General features: G+C 56.8%; 1 protein-coding gene across 13 annotated transcripts in view; it reads right to left on the bottom strand.

The window, feature by feature from the left end:
- Nucleotides 1–1,163: 1,163 nt before the first annotated feature.
- The window catches only part of LOC115839881 (mitochondrial ribosome-associated GTPase 1), a 31,971-nt gene continuing 17,158 nt past the window's right edge, over nucleotides 1,164–15,976 (bottom strand). For 11 of the 13 annotated variants that reach the window (XM_060286681.1, XM_060286676.1, XM_070043925.1 and 8 more), the window contains 10 exons: nucleotides 13,333–13,399; nucleotides 10,803–10,905; nucleotides 8,793–8,873; nucleotides 8,204–8,260; nucleotides 7,895–7,985; nucleotides 6,588–6,649; nucleotides 6,107–6,203; nucleotides 5,723–5,804; nucleotides 1,869–1,981; nucleotides 1,164–1,630 (listed from right to left, as the gene is read on the bottom strand). In XM_060286681.1, the coding sequence (XP_060142664.1) occupies nucleotides 1,497–1,630; nucleotides 1,869–1,981; nucleotides 5,723–5,804; nucleotides 6,107–6,203; nucleotides 6,588–6,649; nucleotides 7,895–7,985; nucleotides 8,204–8,260; nucleotides 8,793–8,873; nucleotides 10,803–10,905; nucleotides 13,333–13,399 (887 nt within the window). In that variant the 3' untranslated portion in view covers nucleotides 1,164–1,496. Of the gene's footprint in view, nucleotides 1,631–1,868; nucleotides 1,982–5,722; nucleotides 5,805–6,106; nucleotides 6,204–6,587; nucleotides 6,650–7,773; nucleotides 7,986–8,203; nucleotides 8,261–8,792; nucleotides 8,874–10,802; nucleotides 10,906–13,332; nucleotides 13,400–14,443; nucleotides 14,650–15,976 lie in introns of those variants that run through there. The other 2 variants (XM_060286688.1, XR_011376808.1) reach the window with 2 other exon arrangements.

Raw genomic sequence — 15,976 nt, forward strand, 5'->3', positions numbered from 1 at the left:
GCCAAGATCAGCATCTCCCAGGAGCCGTGCCACCTCTGCTCTCTCACAGCTGGCACTCGGCTCTGGTTACACTGAAGGTCTCCAGATTATCCGCGGGACCTGGACCAAGCACTTTCCTCCGAAGACCCAGGCGCTCCGCTGCAGGACGCAGCTCCCTGCAGCCTCCTGTGTCCACACTGCCAGCATTCTTGGGTGCGGCGCCCAGATGCGCTCTGTCCTCCCGAACCAAGCTCGACGCTCCCAAAGACCAACAGGTCGTGGCCAAGCCCTGGCTGGGGCCTCAGAGGCAGCGTGACCGTTTTAAAATCTTGAACAGGGGGACCCATCAGGGCGGCCCCTCGGTTGACTCAGTTCTCCCTGATGGGCCCGGCCAGGCTGTGCTCAGCCTCAGAGACCCACCCGGACCTGGACTGTGGCTGGCCCAGACCTTCACGTGCCTCTGCAGCGTGAGCCGCCAGCACACTCGTCAAGCTTTTCCACACACCAGCCCGACTCCAGCGGCATCTGGCGTCTGGCACAGCTGCGAGTCTCTGAATGCTTCCCACCCCTATGGGTAAGGGTTCCGGCAGGAGGCCGGTGGGTGTCTCAGGAGACTTGGCAGGTGCGCTGGGTGTGGGGCAGCCACACGGGGCGGCAGGACCTAGAGGGGCGCCTACAGGAAGGGCCGGGGCTGCTGACCAGGTGCAGCCTACCCAATCCCCACCCCTTCCCCCCTCCGGCCTCTCCAGAATGCAAGCTGGTGGTCATGTTCCTGCACCCCTTCAGGTGCGACCACAGCAATGCTGAGCACCGCCTCCGGGAAAAAGTCCTGCTGTCTCACTAGCTGGAAGGTGCTGGGAGGCGGTGGGGAGGCCTAGGGTCTCCGCTGACCACACCGGCCTGTGTGTAGCTGGGTTGTGAGCAGAGCGGCCCCGGCCACCGAGGGGACAGGTGGTCCTTGGGTTCTGCCACGGCTACTTGGGACCTCTTGTCCGTGTGTGTGTGCACGTTTTAGTAGTGAAATAAACACTCTGTTGCCAATGAGACTGTTTCTTATTGCAGGACCCAGGACTCCGTGTCGGGATTCTTACACAAGAGCCTTGGGTACTAAGTGGTTCGCGTTCCGCTTTTCCTTGGTGAGGGGCCCAAGGGGCTGCACAGGTGCACAACGAAAGGGCCAACCACAGAGACAGGCCTTTTAATTTTAAAATTACAGATTACACTTTCAACTCCTTCTGAGAAAACACCAGCTTCTCCTCAAGAGAATATTTAGGAGATACTGAACATGAGTGAGTTTCCTCCCCCCGCCAGGAACCCAGGGACGTCCACTGCCCTGATGTCCACACCCAGGCTCAGTCCCCTGTAACCAGGGGCTGGGCTGTGCAGCAGGAGGGCATGGCCTCCTTCCTAGAGCAGAGACCGGGGAGTATACAGTGACCAGCAAGGAGCCTGTGGACAGGGGACTCCCGGGTGCCCACCCCTGGCCGTGGAGCCGCGAGGCCCTCCTGCTGGACTAGTCAGGGCTCCGCCGCAGGGGGGCCCTGCAGGAGGTCCCGGTCCAGCATCACGGGGCCCAGCACCCCGCTGCGGAAGGCCCGCAGGAAGTCTCGGGCGGCCGCAGGGTAGTTGGGCTGGACAACGTTGACGTCACCTGGGGAAAGCAGGAGGGCCCAGTAAGGACGGAGCCCCACTCAGGAGCTCTAGCCCACCCACCTCAGGCCCGTTCAGGTGGGCGCCTGCCTTGCACATTTGGGAAGCCGGAGCCTCCAGAAGCCACAGGAAGAGGGTGGGGCCGCCCCACACACCCTGCCCCAGCCCCAGCCCAGACCGAGAGCCCCTCCCCCAGAAGCTCCGCCCCCCGAGCCCAGCCTGGGGCCACCAGGTCTCACCAGTGCCCGTCAGCACCTTCACCTTCTGGGTCTTCCTCAGCTTCACGGCCACACGCTTTAGCACACTGGCGATGTCGTCGCAGGCCTCACCCAGGCCATAGTGCTGCACGTACCTGCACACAGGGCGATGGTCAGCAGCTCCACCAATGACCCCTCGTGGGTGCGGGTGACCGCCACGTGGACCTGGGGGCCTCACCGACACCTGCCTTCCGCGTGGCCACGACCAGCTGCCCGAGACCCCCTCCCCCACCGGGGTCCTGGGGCGGCGGTCAGAAAGGCTGCTGCTCCCAGCGGTGTCATCCCCTGGCCCTGAGCTGGCCTCCCACGATGGCAGCCCGGCCACTGGCACACACTCAGTTTGCTGCCGAGGCTGCCTTGGTGCCTCTAGGCGGCTGGCCGGAGATGGACGGTGGTATTCCCCACTGACTGGTGCTCTGGGCCTGGGGGGAAGAGCCAGCACGGGATGGGTGCGGCACATCAGAGGCTGAGAGGCCAAAGGAGACCAGCGTCTTCCACGGACACGTGCCTCCCTGAGCCCCGGGGCCAGGACCCCTGGACCAGCACCTGCGCTGGCCCCTCCCCCTCACCGCCCGCCGGGCAGGCAGGGCTGCAATGTGAACTGCAGCTGCAGAGTGGGGGAGGCCGGACGGGCCTCAGGCCTCGCGCCTGGACCCCACGTGAGCATCGGAGCCGGTCTCGGAACGACAACCCCGAGGAATGCGCGTCCAAAATCAAACTTCCCAGAGCAGCAGCTGCGCAGGCCCCTCTGTCCCCAAGAGATCGAAGGCAAGGAAGACTCCCACCCACACACGCCCAAGACCTGCCACCCGCAGGGAGTCGGCTGTCACGCTTCCCAGAAACACCGAGGACAGCAGAGGTCCAAACTGAATGCCTCGAACATCAAGCAAAACGTGACATTTCAAATTCTACTTCCAGGACTTCCCTGGCGGTCCAGTGGTTAAGACTCCGTGCTTCCAGTGCAGGGGGCACGGGTTCAATCCCTGACTGGGGAACCAAGATCCCACACGCTTAGCCACATGCAGCCAAAAAAAACCAAAACCCAAAAAAACCCACATATGTCAAATCCCACTTCCATGCAAATGGGCTAACAGGGACTGGGTCTACTCGCCACCTGGAATAACAAAAAAGGAAGAAACAACCAAAACTTCACACAACAATGGTTTTCAAGGCCCAGACATCAGGCCACAAAGAGTGTAGCCATGGGAAGGAGGAGTGCAGGGAGGGGCCCCGGGGAGCCCGGAGCGGAGAGACGGCGCTGGGGACCAGGGCAGCTGCCGGCTGCAGGCGAGTCAGACAGGGCAGAACTGCCCAGGGAGAGGGCTCGGGAAACTGGCAGCCAGCCACCCTCAGATGGTCAGCAGAGCAAGTTTCCCAAGGCCAGAGGCCAGGAAGAGCCACCCAAGAGGCAGGAGGGGAGCAGCCGGGACAGACGGAACCCAAGATCCACAGGCTGGGGAGGGGGCGGGACGCCCTGGGAATTGTTCCAGGCCCACCTGACAAACTGTAAGAGGAAGGTCCAAAAGGACCAAAGTGTTTCCAAATAACGGTCCCAGAACAGGAATATAAAGACACCTGTCACCAGAAAGGTCCGATTCACGTGCCTGCCCCCCGTCAAAAGCTGTCAGGCACACACAGCAGGAAAACAGAGCCATTACAAGGAGAAAACCAATTACCTGAAACTGCCCCAGATGGTAGAATTCCCAGACGTTGAATCAGTTATTAGAACTGCGTTCCCGTGGTTACAAAGTTAAGAAAACACGCAGAAGATAGTAAACAAAAAATGATCCAAACCCAGTATCTAGAGGAGAGCACTGTGAAAACACACACTCGGGATTAAAGCAGGTCAGATCTGCAGAAGAGAGGGTGAGGGGACTGGAGAGCCAGCACTGCTGAGCCGGCGGCACCCGCGGCCAGTGCCTGGGTGGTGGAGTCCTGGGAGAGAGGAAGAATGGCCAGAGATCATCCGAATGTGATACAAACTACACAACCACAGATGCGAGAGCCCGAGGAACTAAAAGCACAAGAAACATGCAGAAAACCACATGAAGGCCCAGCGCCATAAATTGCTCAAAAACTTGATAAAGAGAAATCTTAACAGCAGCCAGAGGGCCATGAATACAGAGAACAAAGACAGACAGACAGACTTCTCATCAGAAACAACAGCCGCTCTGCGGGACTGAGGAAATCCGTCCATCTAGAAACTACACGCAGGGCAAACGCCCTTCAAAAACTAAGGTGAAATGAGCACATCTTCGGACAAACAGCAGCCTGCGTCACTGTGAGCGTCACAGGAAACCCTCGGGCAGGAAGATGGCCCCAGAGGGAGGGCGGGTCCACACACAGACAAGGAGCCGTGACTGGCGAGGCTCAGAGGAAACTGCCGAGATCGAGCCTCCACTTACATCTGTGCATAAACAAAGCTCGGCAGCACGTCTGCTACATAAAAGCAAAAGGTGTGACGAGACCGGCCCAGAGGTGAGGGTGAGGAGAGCGGAAGGGCCCTCACACCACACTCGGCATTAACACCCCCGAAAAGTGTTCTACAAACCCTAAAGCTACCTCCTCCAAAGCTACAGGTAACAAGCTGACAAAGGGGAATCATAAAACAGGCCAGAGAGAGAGAGGAAAAAAGAACAAAGAATAGCTGGGACAGATGGCAAGATGACAGATGGAAACCTAACGTCAGTGACCACCTCAGATGGAAATGGGCTACCCAAAATAAAAGCAGAAACGGTCAGACTGCGTACAAAGCAAGGCCCAACTACAAGCAGCCGATAAACACATTTTAAAAGTAAAGACGCACAAGCTCAAAGCAACGCGACAGGAAAGATGAGCACACAGAGACTCTCGAAGGATAAAGGGGGTCACGTCCTCAAACCACCAGAAGAACCCAATGACCTCCTGACGCTTTCCACCCCCGACAACGGAGCCTGGAAACTCATGAAGCAGCTGCTGCCAGGACAGCGGGGAAGAGAGCAGCCCAGGCGGTGGTGGGAGAGCCCGTCTCCCCACGGGCAGCACAAACAGGAAGAGAGTCAGGAACACGGAAACAAGGAAGGAACAGGGACCGAACAGCAATCAACCAACAGCAACCAGGAAGAAAGAGAACACAGAAAGTCAATGAAACCAAAAGCTGCTTCTTTGGGGACAGTCAATAACCTGTGCCTGATGCCCTCAAGGTGATAAAGCAGCGGTCCCCAACCTTTTTGGCACCAGGGACCGGTTTCGTGGAAGAGAGTTTTTCCACGGACGGGGTTGGGGGGAGATGGGGTGGCTCAGGTGGTAACGCGAGCGACAGGGAGCGACGGGGAGCGGCAGAGGAAGCTTCACTCGCTCACGCGCCGCTCATCGCCCGCTGTGCGGCCCGGTTCCTAACAGGCCACAGACCGGTACCGGGTCCCCTGGGGGTTGGGGACCCCTGTGATAAAGGACAGCTCTGAGGCCCCACGGGACACCGGCGCTCACACCGTCCTCAGCAGCAAGAACGAACCAACCAGATGTCTGCACAATGAAACCTCCCAGTGGTGACCAGTGTTAGAACACGGATGAATCCCGAGACGACGGGGCTGAGCAGGGAGTCCGCACCATGTGGCTCCACTCGTGAGATTCTAGGTGATGGGAAGCAGATGGGGCAGGAAGGGGCGGGAAGGAGGGGCTACAAAGCAGCATAAGAACTGGGGGGGTTTTCTGGACTGTGGAACGCTTTCACACGTCTATTAAACTGTACACTTCAAAGGACTGCACGCTATCTATCTACAGTACTTTAACGGTTCTGTTTTTTCAGTCACGTTTGTCTGGGATGGGAGAGGAAGGGCCCGCCTTCCCACACTCACCCCAAGAGCTGGCGCCTGTTGAGGGTGTAGAGAAGGTAGTCAGCCAGGGTCTCCTCGCCCACCAGGTGGTCCAGCACGGTTCCTGGGAACAGGCAGCAAGGGTGAGCGCACACACGTGCCGCTGAGGAGGCCAAGCCGTGGCCTGACCTGCCCCCACCAGGCCCGCCCCACCTGTTAAACAGGAGGAGGGCGCCCCTCCAGGGCAGGCCAGGAGGACTGGTGGGGTCAGAGGGTGCAGAGTGTGTCACCTGTGAGCCAGGACCACACACGCTGCCCGAGACGTCCTGCACCACAGCTCTGGACATCTCTATGGCAGCCAGGCCAAGGCTGGCACGAGGCGCCCAGCCTGGGGGCCTGGGGGCCTATTGTGGGGGGCTGGCTCACCACACAAGGCCAGCTTCAGGCCTGTCTCCACGCTTTGGATCCGGGGAGCCAGCACCCCAGGGGTGTCCAGCAGGAACATCAGCGGCCGCTCACACACCTGTGGGCACAGAGGGCAGTCGGCCAGCCGCTCGAGCAGCCTCAAGCAGCCCCTCCCGCCAGGCCCTCTGCTGGGCCCCACAGGCTTGAGGAGGCCCCAGAGCCTGCCCGCCAGTGTCGTCACTGCCACCAGCTCTCAGCTACCCCACAGGATGCCACTCCCGCGTGATGCGGAGAACGAATAAGAGCAGGAACCCAGCAGCTGCCCTCCTCCCAGAAGGACGGGCTCTGCCCTGACCCTGTGTGCCCTCGGGCAGCTTCCCTCACCTGTGAGACGCGGTGGCACCTGTGCCCTCCCCCAGGCTTGCTGTGAGGACTGGGGCAGCGCTTGGCGGACAGAGCAGAGGGAAGGGGCGGTGGAGGCCTGGCAGCCGAGGGCCCCTACCTGAATCCTGGACATCACAGCTCTGGTGATCCCAGGCTCGCCGCCCACCCTGGTGGCTTTTCCTGCAGGATAAAAGAGGGTGTCAGTGTCTGTTAAACACACAGGCAGGTAAGCTACAGAATGAGCAACGACACACGTGGAGACCTGGAGGGCCCCTAACACCAGGAGAGAACTGTCTCCCGGCCCTGAGAGTGGCCCAGCACCTGCTAAGCAACGGCCGTGACGTCTGGACCGGAGCTGCCCGCCGCCATCACCTTCCTCCCTGCAAGACCGGGTCCCAAGCATCTGCCCCCACACCACCCAGAAGAGCCTGTCGGTGGGGCCACTCCTGACCAAGAGGCCGCCTGTGCTCTGAACACTGGCTGCCCTGGGGCCCAGCTCAGGGTGTGTCCCAAGCAGACTCTGCACCCTCTGCTGAATCAACACAAGAACAAAGGGACACATGCATCCGTCGGCACAGATGGATAAACGAAATGTGGTCCGTCCACACCACAGAGTATTATTCAGCCCGAAAAAGGAAGGAAATTATGAATTATGAATCACGCTACAACACGGATGGACCCTGTAGAGTTAGGCTCCGTGAAATAAGCCTGACACAGGTCAAATCCTGTGATTCCAGTTATGTGACACCGGAGCTGTCAAGTCCACACGACAGGAAGTAGACCAGAGGCTCCCCGGAGTTCAGGAGGGCAGCTACCATTTATGTCTAGAGTTTCCGCTTGAGATGATGGAAAAATCTGGAAATGGGTGGTGTGGCGGCTGCACAGCACTTAACGGACTCAATGCCAACGGTGCTTTTAAAGCCACAGCTGAAGAAAAATAAACAACAGCTGACTGTAACAGCTCCCCAGTTGGCAGCGAAACAGCCCGAGGTGACGGTCTGGCACTGTTCGGGCTTTGGGTGGCGCCCGAAGGACACGCTCGTGCAGACTTGGTCTCAAAAGTTGAGAGGCGTGGGACAAGGACACAGGCCTGGGGCTCCCCCTCCCCAGGTCCCGGCCTGACGTCGCACCCCACGTTTCCTACACACCTTGAGCACAGCGGGTCAGAGACAGATAAACGAAAGGACGAGACTACCAACGTTTAGAAAGTCATCGCATATACTAAACACTATAATTAAGCATTTAGTTTTGAAAAGAGAACGCGAATGAAGTATAAAATGTATAAGGGAATGACTGTGTCTCACCAGCTGACTGCATGCCAGGCTGTCACCTCCTCCTGGTGGGAAAAGACCCCCTGACGAGCTGGGGTCTCGGGCTCTGAAGTTTGTCCCAGCACAAGAACCAGAGCCTGCCCCGGGGAACTACCTTTCCTGAGGTGCTGCCTCCGCAGGGAGTTGATGAGCGATGACTTGCCCACGTTGGGGACCCCAATCACCATGATGCAGTACTCCAGGTTCTGCAGGTGCGAGAGCAGGGATCAGCGGCCCAGCCAGACCCCCCAGACCCACACACGCCCAGGCCAGCTTAACAGGAAGGACAGTCGCTGCACCGGCCCTGCTCACCCACCTACTGAGACCCGGAGGACAGGGGGCTCCCCAGGCTGTGCTCGGTAGCTGGGTCTGGGGCTCCCCAGCGGGAGGGACGTCCCACAGCTGGCACTGGCCCACCACCAACCTCTCCTCGGTGATAGCGGTAGCTGCTCCCAACCAACTCCGTGACCTTCGGGATTATCTGCAAGAAACAGACCACAGGCCCTTTCCTGGGGGAACTGGCCACCCTTAGCTTCTGGAGGTGGACACTCCAGCGCCCAGCACCGGACAGCTCAGGTCCAAACACGTCAAGGTTCAGGCTGCACTACGGCAGGCGGAGGTGGGGGTCGCCTGTGCCCCACCTCGTCCCTCCACCAGGAACCAGCAGGACAGACCCCATGGGGCGACGGCTGTGACTGCCAGCACCTGCTAACAAGATGCACGTCAGCCGGTGAAATTCTCAAATACAACTGGGAAAACAGGCACTAGACCCTCCACAGGCCCTTCCACCTTATGACCCCGGAACGTGTCTCGCAGGCTGACTCTGCTCCCTTCCCACCATCAGCCGTCAGGCCCGTGCTGCCCTTGGCACCGGGAGATGAGCGTGCCCAGAACCCAAGCAATTACGGGTCGTCTCCGACACTGTGCTTCTTACAGAAGCACAACCTAATTCGTGGCATTTCTTTAACATATTTAAGCAGAAGCATTAGAGCACAAAACAGAAAAAAACCCACCTGCTTGATATTTTCATCCTTCACACAGTTGGTAAAAATGACATTTTTTAGGCCTTCTCCTTCTAAGTGTTGTATAATTTTCTGAAAGAGACAAGACGAAATTTCCATTTTAAACACTAAATGAAGACATGGGCAGTGTCACACGCTAACGCCCAAGATCTGCTCGCCAGCCCAGAGCCGCAGCGGCCAGGGACTCAGGGAGGAGGCTGGGCCCACCGGGCAGCGCAAGGGGCAACGCAGCACCAGGGACAGGCTGCCTGAGGAGACGTCCGAGGAGGGCAGCCTGGCCCCGGGGTGGCCCTGGGCGGCTGGCTCCATGTGAGGACACAGAGAGAGGAGGCCACACCAGGTCATTCCAAGTCACTCCCAGCACTGGAACTGCTCAGCGCTGGTCTCTGGTCGCACCATCCCTCCCACTCCTCCTAACGAGCTTCCACACAACGAGCTCCACTGAAACTAAGCTTTGAGCCCCATCCGATTACAAAGTACAAGGAACACTTTAAAAGCCCCTAAGTAAACTAAGGTTAATATGAACTTACTGGCCGTAACGTGAAGCAAAATCAGCGCATGACTGATATTTCTACAACCAGTATTGCACTCTTTGATCAGCTACTGAGTTACTTAAAGGAACAAAGAAATCGTTCATTAATTCATTTAGTTTTACTCATTTATGTTATTTGTTATGAGGACGCAGATTAAGGTCAGGTATCACAGACACACGTGAAGCTGCGCTTCAAGTGTACAAATTTGCACGGGACGCTGCCACCCACTCCACAGAGGCAGACACGGAGGGCCACCCTGGGGGCTTCTCCTCTCCTCTCCTCCCCAAGCCCTTGGCCGCAGCACCTGAGAGGAGGGGCAAACACCCCAGCCGCCTCCCACAGGTGAGACCCCCCCACCCCCGTGTCCCCTTGTCAGGCCACCTAGTGTGCCCGTCACTCCACAAAAATCAGCATTTTGGAGCAGGAACAACTGATGGGTGATACGACCCAAGTCTCAGCGAAGCAAAGCAGCTGAAAACTTGTGATCACCAGTAACTACAACTGCCCCTGCAGTGAAACCCGTGGGGTTCTGTTCTCAGAGCGGAGCGCGCTCGGCAGGAGGGATTTCAGTGAGCAGACGCGCAGCCTGCACGGCAAGGGCAGGGTCCTGATGGGCGACGTCTTCCGCTCAGGTTCTCAATGAACAAAGCACCCTGTGGCTTCAGCACTTGCATCTCCCTGGAAACCGGGTGCTACAGGCCTGTGGCAGGGGTTTAAATAACTCAACGTACCACAGCCAACTAAGAAACCAGGAACGTGTTCTTGCTGCTGTGAGAGGAAAAGCTCCACAAAAGAAAAAAACGGGCTTGATTTCAAGATTCTGACACCTACTCTTTACAAAGGATTTGATAACAGCAAGAAAAGCAGAGAAGAACACTTCACAAGTAACATTTCCTGAATCTTCACGTTTCTCTTACTCAGGGACAAGGCGAAACATACCTCGGCCTGGTCACTGTGTCCCCGTCCCGCAGGGCTCAGGGAGATCCCCTAGCTGCTTTGGGCCACCCGCCTTCCAGCTTCCAGATCACTCGGTGGCAGCAGGTAGCCCACAGGTCAGCCAGGGGTCTGGGGAGCCGTGGGGCCGGCCCGCGAGGACACCAGGGGCAAATGCAGCCACCAGGAGGCCTCCGGGCCAGCGCTGTCCGGGGGACGACCACTCACCTCATGAGGCAACAGAAACGTTAGCGAATGAAAGTGAAATAAAACGTGGACGTCGGCCTCACAGCAGCAACTACGACCCACGTGCTCACAGCCTCGCGGGTCCAGTGGCCGCCACGTGGGGCGCTCGGCTCCGGCCGCACCTCCCGGCCACCTGCTACAGGAGGCGCACGCTTCGATCACTTGGATCATGAGTTAAACAAAGGGTAGTTTGCTAAAGCCGGCGGGCCCGGGCGGCCTGACACCACGTCCGCCCAGTGATCCGGTCCGACTCAGGGGCGCTCACGCTGAAGGCCCTGCGGGGCATTACCTGCTGCTCCTTCAGATCCGCCAGGTCCATCTTGTTGAGGACGAGCAAGTGAGGCTTAAGCCCAAGGGTCTCCTGAAACAGAGGGTTTCGGCCTGAAAGTGGGATGTGGCCAAATTAAGGCAAAATTCCTTCAACGCTTTACCAGCCAATTAACGTACTTTGCCTCGTCTTGTTACGCAGACTGGACCACCTTCGAAAGGAAACCTTCAGAAGGGACAGGGCAGAGGAAGCCCAGTCTGGGAGCAAGCGAGCTCGGGCCAGCCCAGCCTCCCACCAAGACCAACCCCCCAGCGTGCCTGCCCCGCCAGTGCCAGGAGCCACTGCAGGCCCCTCGCCACTTCCTGTGGACAAGAGGCAGAGCACAGACAGGGCGGTGGCTCTCAAGTGGCTTCTCAAACAGGAACGACGGTGGCAAAAGCAAAAAACAAAGCTCACTGGAAGGTTTTACGACTAGACCATTGTTCAGTTGCCAAAATGATCTGATGGCTCAAAAAAAGTCCCTCCCACAGAGTCCTAACTAGTATATGTCAGACCACCGCCGCCACCCACCACCACCACCCTGTGGAGTTCCCACGAAGACCTCCAGTGAACCTGCCTCCTTACTGCCATGGGCAGGCCCTTTTTCCCTCAGCCAGGGGCCCTTGGCGCTCACTGCCAAGTGCCACCTCCCGTGACACGGACCCAGGCAGGAGGGAGGTCTGTCTGTGTCTTCATCTCGTGAGCACTCGGCCCCTACCTGGTGCTTGTCTACTACGAGGCCAAGGCCTCAACGTGCCCTGGGTCTAGGCACCCAGTCAAGTGCTGTGTCCTCACCCACACAACAAAGGGACTTTCCGTAAACAGCCCTCTTCCCTCAGAGGTTAACCAAGCCTGTGCTAATTCATAACGCTGAAAGCCTCCAGACTCCCTCACGGCGCCGACCTGGAGGAGAAATCAGAACGTCTAGGGACTAAAGGAGCAGAGGCGGCCTCTCATCACAGCACACGGAGCAGTAAGGGCAGGTTTCATTGTTTTTCAATAATCAGACATATAACTGCCAGTAAGCCCTTCGGACTGGCATGAGGTATTTTACGAACTGATACATTTAGCCTACAGTAGAGAAATCCCCACAGGCCTTTGAAACAGAGAAAACAGTCCCTCGCCCTCCACCCTAGAGATGGCAATGACTCTCAAGCCAACACCTTCGCCGTACAAGGAAAATCTAAACACAGCTCAGGTAAGTACAACAAAAGCAGGCTCTGAAAAGTATACTGAGCGAGATGGTTACATCTTGCCAATCCACGCCTCAAGTACAGCGGGAAAAGTCTGGTTGGCAGGAACGTTTTAATGGAGGTTTCATATCCCACCTGGACTGGGTTGGAAGGCCTGGGCGTGCCAGGCAGAGGTCTGAGAGAAACGATGCCACCTGCGTATCAAAGGGGAGCTTTCTGGGCCCCACAGAGATGCTGGTTCACTGGCCTGTAAAGGGGCCCAGATATCGGTATTTTCAAAAGCCTCCTGGGGGAATTCTCGTGCGTAACGAGGACTGAGAACCACTGCTTCAAATGCCAATAATTATGACAGGTGACGCCGCTGACCACTGTGGTGCTGACTGGACCAGAGCAGGGACCAGAGGAGGTAGACAGAAACAAGGTAACAAGCCAGGAATGCCTCCTGCTTGACTCAGGAGGGTCTCCCCTGCACTACAGTTCTGCACCCAATGCCAATGGGGTTGGGGGACGTCCCTCACCACCAAGCAATCCTCCACCACCACCAGCTGGGTGTCCTAGTATTCAACTCAGTTCTGCCACTATCTACCTGGAGATGACATCAGACCCCACAGGTTAAGGGCTCAGGACTGCTACCACCCCTCACTTCAGACACCAACTGCAAGTCGAGGTTGTCACCTGGTGACAACCAACATGCTGTCTGACCAACGGGCTATGGAAGGAGGGTTCCCACGACCCCCTCCTTGGGTCCTAGCAATATCAGTCTGCCAGACTGGCTCAAGGAATTAAGAGAAACATTTTACTTACTAGATCAGGCTTATTATAAGAAGACCTAACTCTGGAATAGCCAGATGGAAAACACGTATAGGGCGAGGGACGGGGAAGGGACCCGGAGCTTCCATTCCCTCTATATGCCACTATGCCTGCATCTCGACACCTCACCAACCCAGAAGCTGTCCCCAGCCCACCCCTCAACCTTTTGGGTTTTTACAGCGGCTTCATTACACAGGCAGGACAGAATGAATCACTGGCCTTGGGTGACTGAACTCAATCTCCAGCCCCTCTCCTTTCCGTAAGGTCAGAGGGTAGGACTGAAAGTTCTAAGGCTCCCATATCAAGGTTGGCTCCCCCAGCAACCAGCTCCCCACCTTAGGTGACTTAGGGTCTTTTCCAAAATCACCTCATTAACATAAAAAAAGACACCTTAACGAGCTCCTCACTTAGGAAATTCCAAGACTTTCAGGAGCTCTGTGCCAGAACCAGGACACAGACCAAATATGTGTTGCTTATTATAAGTCACAATGTCACAAGCACCAAAGGATATCCGGGCATCATGGACCTCGATGATACAGTCCACCAGCTTTAGGCTGCTCTGCATCTTCTTCAGCCCTGGAAAACAGAAGAAGGACGCTTAAGGGAAGAAAGGGGTCCATGGCCTTTTAAGAGAGGTAGAAGATTTAAGTTGAACTGTCAAGAATGACACACCATCATAAACAACCTAAAATGAATACATCTGAGTGCAGTGCTCTATTAAACAATAACTGTGTCTCCTTCAAATTCAACCCTGGTGGCTGAGGAGAGAAAGTTCAGGTCCCTGCCTGAGGGACACCTGCACATCACAGGGTGAGGTCAGAGCCCATCCGTCTACACCACTTCCACAAGTGGGCGACTCTAGGTGGAATATTTAACCTCTATGGGTCTTTATCTATAAAGCAGAGAAACACTGACTAATTGACTCATGGGGCCCTCAATACTGTGTGGAGATGACGATGGTGTAGGTACCAACCTGAGCCACTCACCCTGGACGACGCACACACAAGGCACTGAACTCACCCCGCACTAGGAACACAACAATGCTCCTCTTCTGCGGCTCAGCAGTGACACCGCCCCTCAGCCTCCCCTCCCACAGCCAAGCCCTGTCATTTATGCACATCCTCAGACATCTCACCTCACCCCACATGCCGCCCCCCGCGGGCGCCCCGTCCCTCCCGAGCACCGACGCGCGGAGCACCCGTCACCGAGCCTGGCAGAGCAGGCGCCAGAGGGGGCGGGAGCAGGGGGAGCGTGGCAATCCGTCACACGGGGAAGGGCTGGACCCGTCCTACATGTCTTCTTGGGGCCAAACTTTGACAAATGAACGGTAAGAAACTCCCAGAGAGGTTTGGGCAGAAGACAACAAACTCGATCTACGTCTCAAAGGTTTTGAGGTGACTGAATAGCTGAATACAACTTGTAAAGTGCTTTCCTACCCCTACTTCATCTAGTCTCCAAAGTAACGTCAGGAATTTATCTTTTCCAAAGCAGATGTGTAAACTGAGGCTTCAGGAGCCGAGTGGCAGAAGGGCCTTACGACCCCCGCCCTCCCCGCTCGCGGGCGACCCGCGAAGAGCCGGGTAAACAGCGTGGGCCCCGCCGCGTCTCGCCGGACCTCACCCTTGGCCATGTGGCCCGGGAACCAGCGCGCCACGTCGCGACCGTCTAGGGGGAAGCTCTCCCGCCAGGCGGCCCGGGCGGCGCCGCACAGCGCGCGCGTGGTGAGCCTCATGGCGCCGCGTCCCGAGCTCCGCGCAGCGCCGCGGACCGCTCCATCAACGGACTTCTCCGCCGGGCCCGCGACCCACACAAGGGTTCCGACGCTCCAAGCTTCCGCAGCGCGGCCCGCGCGTGCGCGAACGACTCTGCCTCTAGCGGCGGACCCCGAGAGGGGGCGGGGGCCCGTGGGCGGGGCTATGAGCCAGGGGCGTGGCTCCGAGCCAGGGGCGGACCCACGCAGTCCCGGGGGTTATCGGGGTCCAGGGTTCAGTAATTCATTAAATTAAAAAATCCTGGTTCTTCCTAAGCGTATCCTGAGCATAAGTAACAAAATTTAGCAGTCCGCTGTCAGTTTGGTCCCTTTTTACAAACTTGGTCAAAATTTTTCAGATATTTAACATTTAACTTACAAGTGTAACATCCTTTTCTAAGTACTCTGGATTTTAATGTAACAAACAAACCTTTGCAAAAACTGACTGCAGTTCTGCTAAATTAAACCTATTAGTACAAACAGCCTCAAAATTCCCTTCACTATCCCAACACTCTGTATAAATGTAGTCAGATTCTAACTTTTTTTTTTTTTTTTGGCCGCGCAGCATGGCTTGCAGGATCTGAGTTGTGCAACCAGGGGTTGAACCTGGGTCATGGCAGTGGGAGCCCAGAGTCCTAACCACTAGGCCACCAGATTTTAACTTTATACCTCAAGTCTGAGTAACTACTGACTGCACTTCGAGTTACAAGAGTATGACAATAATGTAATTTTTTATTTTATTTTATTTTATTTTTGTCTGCGTGGGGTCTTCGTGGCTGCACGTGGGCTTTCTCTAGTTGCGGCGAGCGGGGGCTACGCTTCATTGCGGTGCACGGGCCTCTCACTGCAGTGGCTTCTCTTGTTGTGGAGCACAGTCTCTAGGCATATGGGCTTCAGTAGTTGTGGCAAATGGGCTCAGTAGTTGTGGCCAACGGGCTCTAGAGTGCAGACTCAATAGTTGTGGCACACAGACTTAGTTGCTCTGTGGCATGTGGGATCTTCCCGGACCAGGGCTCGAACCCGTGTCCCCAGCATTGGCAGGCGGATTCTTAATCACTGCGCCACCAGGGAAGCCCTAATGGAATTTTTTAAACAAGCTCCTAAAACTCCAAAGATGCTCAGATTCTCAGCACAAAGATATCACTACTGTCATCTTGATGGCCTTAAACCTCCTAATACTCAGAGCTAATGGTTCCTGGGGCTGAGACAAGCCCTCCAGGTGCCTGACTGAGACCATCTGGGCCTCCTGCCAGGCCTCCCAGCACCCCTCCTGAGCCAGCCCAGACAGCCTGAGTCCTGCACCCAGACTCATGAAACGTGAGACGTCAACAACACAGAACTCTGTGCCTGATGCACGCTGTGTTCTTCCATGGCCCTAGGACCAAAGAACGAAAATAAAAACC

The sequence above is a fragment of the Globicephala melas genome, chromosome 16, assembly GCF_963455315.2.
Source record: "Globicephala melas chromosome 16, mGloMel1.2, whole genome shotgun sequence".
Classification (NCBI taxonomy): Eukaryota; Metazoa; Chordata; class Mammalia; order Artiodactyla; family Delphinidae; genus Globicephala; species Globicephala melas.